This window comes from Austrofundulus limnaeus, unplaced genomic scaffold (assembly GCF_001266775.1).
Source record: "Austrofundulus limnaeus strain Quisiro unplaced genomic scaffold, Austrofundulus_limnaeus-1.0 Scaffold1928, whole genome shotgun sequence".
Taxonomy (NCBI): domain Eukaryota; kingdom Metazoa; phylum Chordata; class Actinopteri; order Cyprinodontiformes; family Rivulidae; genus Austrofundulus; species Austrofundulus limnaeus.
This window is the reverse complement of record NW_013954330.1, coordinates 9,026-15,131: the sequence shown is the minus strand read 5'-3', so window position 1 is coordinate 15,131 and position 6,106 is coordinate 9,026. Positions and strand designations below refer to the sequence as shown.

Genomic DNA, 6,106 nt, shown 5'->3' with positions numbered 1-6,106 from the left:
ACACACACACACACACACACACACACACACACACACACACACACACACACACACACACACACAAAAATCCACTGTTGGTTCTAAAAATAGCTGCAAAACTATGTTTTTGCACCGTAAAAGGACATTTGAAAGGAGACTGATTGGAAGGGACATTTAAACTGCATCTAAATGTGCTGCAGAGGGGGGACACAGAAACCCTGAAGGATTCTGTTTGCCTCACTTACACTGATTTATTCACTTTCTCGAAGATGCCACATGGCAACGCAGACACGTTGCTCCTAATGAAGGTAATGTTTCTTGCACTGCTTGATTAAATTTCTCCTCAAGGCGAAACACAGTGTGACTTCAGCAGCAGACAGGTTTAGACGCAGGAGGCTACGTTCTTATTTCTGTTTAAAGTTGTCTGGTAAAGGTGARGTCCTCTGATCATATATCGGATTGACTTTTGCTGTTATTGTAACTGCATGGATCCTCAAGTGGTCAATGGGTTATTTTATTGATTGCTGAGTCRGCATGTGTTTCTTCTGTACATATCTTTGGACTCAACTTCTTTATCTATTTTAACTATTTCTGACAGCTATGATTTTGCTACATTTCACTTTTAGCAACATTTATAGCATTTAGCTACAGTTTTGCTAGCTTTTAGCTACAATTTTTATAATTGTAGCTTTTATTTCACAGTTTTGCTACTTTTACAAACTTTGTAGCTTATTACGTTTAGCATTTAGCCATGGTTTGGTTTAATAATTTTATATTTTAGCAAAGTGCAATTTTGCTAATTTAAGCTTTTAGTTAAGGCTATACTAATGTTACATTTTAGAAACCATTTTAGCTTTTTACACCAGTTTTGATATTTTTAGTTTTCTTACAATTAGCATTAAGCTATTTGTTACATTGAGTTTTAAACTGCAGTTTTGCTTTTAGCTATGCTTTCAAATATTTTAGGATTGAGTTATTGCTTTTTTTTCTGATCTTGGCTTCTTTTCTAGTTGTTTCAACTTTGATAATAAGTAAAAAAAACATGTTTTAAACAAATTTCAGTGAATTTTCTCAGCACTCATGCATTCACACAGCTTTTATCAGAAAACACATTTTTTATTAGTTTGTTTAAGTTCTGTTGCTCCACATTCTGGCAGTTTGAGATTCTGTAGAGCAGCAGTCTTTACTCAAACTGAGTAATTTAGCCCATTTATGAGCAACAGCCTCACAGTGAGGAATTTTGTGAGATTCAACAGATGGTGCCGTTCACATCAAGGTATGAAGAGACTCAGGAGAATGTGGGGCAGCCAAACAAACGCCCTCTCCTTCAGAGAGAATCCTGCATGCTTCTCTACGCCAGCATTGTAACATTTCCCCTTGTACATCTGTGTTTTCATTTCATTTCATCTTCATTTTCATTCCCATCGCTTCCTCACAACCTCACACAGACGCAGGGTAAACCCGCTTTTGTCGAGAACTCGACAAAGAATGAACTCTCTGTTTCTCTTTCATCTCAATGGAAAGAAGGTGATGACATCATCTTGTCCTGAGTTTCTGAGAACAACAGGTCACCCTTTCATCAAGTTACACAATGCTGTGTACAGTTTATTTATTTATTTATTTAGGTAAATATGATTATGTAACACAGATTTTCTTTTCTCCTGTCTGCAGCCATGGGAGTTGGTCTATTTTTTTTCTACCAGAGCAACTAGGCTGGCAGGGGGTGGGTGGGGGCTCCCAACGGTTGGTGCGTTCCCATTACTCTCAAACTCTCTAAGAGACTACTGGTTAATTAAAATTGATCTGTTATCTTTTTTCCAAAGCTTCCTAGCATCCACAGCAAGCCAAAATTATTGAGAAGAAGAAGAATGTTAACACGGTAATGCACATAGAAGGCCAGTTAAATGCTTTGTTTACCCACACAATAAAAAAGACACTGCCATCAGTGATTACATATACTGCATTTCATTTTCCAGAGACGTTCCTCTGCAAAAAGCTGACAAAATGAAGTCACAGGCAGAAAAAAAAATTATTTTATGGAGCTAATTTAAATAGATCATTGTCTTTTGTGGAAATGTAATTGGCTGTTAAAATGTGTTTTTGTCTCTCCCAAAAGCCAGGCAATTTAGTCGGCCAAGTGTGACACCTTATTTTGTGCAGAAACTGCATGAAAAGTGAGCGATTTAAGTCCAAGGCTTAAACCAAAATGTGGTAATTCTACACCGAGGCAAAGTGTCACATAAAGGCAGCCTGTGAATTGTACTGTCCAGTGGCAACATCCAACCAAAGACAACATGTTTGTCGCTCAGTGAAACAATAAGTAAGAAATAATCACTGTGTCCAAGCTTGTCCTCCCAGTATTTCTGTATAAAAAAATCCCAAGATGAAATAATTATGATCCCTTCAAGTGGTCCCGACTGATCATGACTAATTTTAACTGTCACGCAGTAATATTCAATAGTGCTCCCCTAATTGGATCTGTGCTGGTTGTTTCCTCCTCCTCCATCCTTTTCCTATCCAGCAATGTTGACCCATTTGTGTAGATTAAAGACTTCAGCGCACTTTTCAGACTCTTTCAACTTTTCCACATTTTATCAGATTTCAGACTTACTTTGCAAATATTTTTTTTCCTTTTGCCTATCAGTAATATCTCATCGAAAATAATGTTTCAGGGTTAACCCTAATTTACGAATGTACATAGAAAAAAATAAAAAATAAACCTTATAATGTGTCAAATTCTTGGCACAAAAAGTAAGAAAATTAGTGTTTGGTAGATTATTTCTTTATTGTAACAATCCTTCTTGACAATAAATCTTATAGGCACCTGATTGACAGCATCTGGGGGTAGAAGCTCAAAACAAGTGTCAATAGCAATGGCAAAACAAGCTGTTTGGCAGAAAAGATATGGACGTTTTTCATGCGCACAACCCACATACTCAGCTCAACTGATCATACCACAAATGCTCGTTCCTTACAAATGTGACACATTTAAAATGAAAATTAACAGGCTTTCCAGCACAGCCTGGCCCTTGCCTTCCCTTCTCTGCTCCGTCTGAGATTTCTCCCATAGACAAGGATTTTTCCAGTAGAATTTCAACTAGACAAGGAGTTGTGAATAACAATGTTTTTCTGCACTGTTTTAGTCTGCCTAGCAATGGCAGTGGAGGAAGTGAATGAAGCCAGTCCGTGTTGACAAGGCTTCCAAATTAAATTAAATTTGTCTCACAAAACCTGCAGGACTTTTTTATTTCCTATAGCCATCTCGTTCAGCTCAATACTTCTCTCCTCCCAGTAGAGGATAGTTGTTTACAGCACACGCAACTTCCGGTTGGCTTCTTAGCTTAGCCTCCTTCACTACATACGTCACGGACAAACTTTAGTGATTAGGTAAATCATACCCAATTGTTTTAAACTTCAACAGTCCATRCCTCCAGCAAGCTATTCCTTCACAATAGCCGAGAGTTCAGACCCTCTGTAGGAAGCAAAGCGAAGAACAAGAGGATAGTTTTTACCAGGCTAGCTTTCCAGCTTTGTTACAACAAAACAAATAATCTACCAAATAAAAATTTACGTTTTGTACTACAATGGTGCATGTTTTAGGTGCTGCCTGGGTTCAACACAGCTGAACCTAAGGAATGCTTAATTAGTAGGCCTCCACGGCTGTAAGCCATCAAGGTCTGCAGAGGCTGTTTCCTTAAAATGCATCTTATTCCTCATGTTCAATTTTTAAAAAATCTTTAAAAATAGCTAAAGTTAAAAAAAAAACAGCTGAAGTGACGTTTATTTATTAAATTTCTTAGGATTTTAGGTCTAAAGTGCCAATATTTCCACTTTTCGTATTTGTTAAACTTTATTCTAGAAAGTTAAAGTTGAAGAGAAGTTTATTTTTTTTCCCCATTTGGTTTGTTTTTAATGAAAAATAACCTTTAAATATTTTCATGGAGACACAAGTGTTTGTCATCCTTTTGTTTACGTGAAACACACTTCTGTTACTGTAAGCCTGAACATATCTGGTGAATAATGTGTGTTTTAAATTCCACTGACTTCTTCTTTCCGAGTAACATTAAAACACTTTAGGTAATTTATAGCTGAATGAGTGATGCAAAAGCTATGTGCACGGTTCTTCTTTAAAAAAATTTCACAGCACGCAGCAGCAGTTTTAGTTTTCTCAAATCAGCTATCATTTTCCAGACGCCTAGGAGAATAAACAGATTGTCAGAGTATACAAATCCTGTTTCATTCTGCTGTAGAGAATGTTCACTAATCCTGACCTGACAAAGTTGCGGCTTTAACTTCTGCATTTTTTTCTGTACATGTATGGAGGTGCAAAATACTTTGAGTTTTCTCAGTCCTTCTTTTTTATTTTGTTGAGTGGGGATGGATGATTTACATCTCTATTTTTTACGGATCAGCCTAAGAATTTTTTTTTCCAGAAGGTTAAACTATTATAATGAAGAACACTGAGAGAGTCTGATCATTTATGTCTCACATTYAAAATGTTTTCAACACAGGCTAAAGGGATTAAAAGTACTTCACGCATGGCTGCTCGCCTGGTTTTGCAGTAACTACAGCACTGTCATCAGGATGTAAATAAAAGTGGTTGCCCTAAAAATCTTAGCAGTGTTTAAAACTTAACGATACATTTAGACTTTGGGACTTTTTAAAATTTCTTTTCTCTGAAAAAATACTTTATCTGGTTGTGCATTTTCTGTTTTTAAAGCCACTTTGCTAAAAAAAAAAGTGGAGGTGTTCAATTTTAATACTACTTAAACATGCATTTGCAAAAAATAAGTTTCCAAGGTTTTGCCATTTGACAGCGAAATAACTTAAGAATAATGAATAATAAAAAGCAGCCTTGACTCTGAACACACGTTTTGGCATACTTTTACAGACCAAAGTGCAAAAGAGTGCATTCCATTACATTTACAAGAAAGAGCCATCAACACAGAGGTGCTTTTTAAGTGTCCTGCAACAGCTTGATGGGTAATTTAATTCTACTGGGCTCTGAAACACCAACTTCTCAAATGCCATGAAGTCTTTAGTGCGAGTTTAGCTGCACCACTTTTAGTTTGCAATCATAAAATCACATTATTTTTGGGTTGAAACTTGTTGATCATGAACTTTTACTTTTGATTTTATCAGCCCATGGCTTTTAAAAATCAWCTATTTATGTTTTCATAGTTATTTCAGTAATAAGAAACAATGTTTAATGGTTTTGTTCAAATGCTGAAACCCTTTCATGTGGAATTCAACAGGGCAGRTGACTGGGTCCTTTCCTTTTTGTGAATGACATTAGAGAATACTTCAACAATTGTGTATGCAGATGATAAAACAATTTATATATCTTCTGACAGTTTGGATCAGGTAAATAAAGTGTTACAACAAGAACTATTGTCTGTTTCTGRGTGGGTGAAGGAGAACATATTACAGCTCTGTGTTGCAAACAAATTGTATGGTACTGGGCTCTAAATATTCCATTAGATGAACTCACAAAACTCTGAACTAGTAGATTAAGTCTCAGATAGCCTCACTAACCCAGCTTATGGGGGAACCCCTCACAGACAATGGCGGTGGACGTGCTGAACCCGGTCAGTATGGACACGGTGAACGACGCWCCGATGGCCAGACCGTCGATGAAGTTGTGCAGCGCGTCGCTGAGGGTAATCATCCACGCCACCGCCTTGATGCTGGTGATGTGTTGGCCACGAAGCCAATGGCACATTACACCAGACACCTGGACATCCTGGCAGAGTGACACCATATGTGGTCATGGCAAAACAAACATGAGGTTTGGTAAAATGGTTGAAGTCAATTTAGTTAACGGATCGACAGGATTACTGCAGTCTGCTGCAAGAAAGCTAATAAAATAATCTGTTCTGGAATTAGCGGGTATTAATCTTTGAAGTCAACCCACTTGTAGGTGGCTGCCACTGCCAATCAACATTAGCTAACACATACAAATGCTGCATGTTTACCCATTTAACAGATATTAATTAATGTGGTAATAGCCAGAGTTATTATAGTTAACTAAATAACAAAATTTGAAATTGAAAAAACATTTTAGTTAACTAAAATAAATAAAAACTGTAATAAAACAAGAAAACAATAACCAACTAAAACTGTATAA

The 6,106-nt window shown here is 36.8% G+C and overlaps 1 protein-coding gene across 1 annotated transcript in view; it reads right to left on the bottom strand.

The window, feature by feature from the left end:
* Window positions 1-6,106, bottom strand: part of slc39a8 (solute carrier family 39 member 8) — a gene marked incomplete in the record, with an annotated part of 17,201 nt that overhangs the window by 3,566 nt on the left and 7,529 nt on the right. Inside the window, 1 exon segment of the mRNA XM_014033992.1 lies at window positions 5,544-5,675. Coding sequence (XP_013889446.1) covers window positions 5,544-5,675 — 132 coding nt within the window.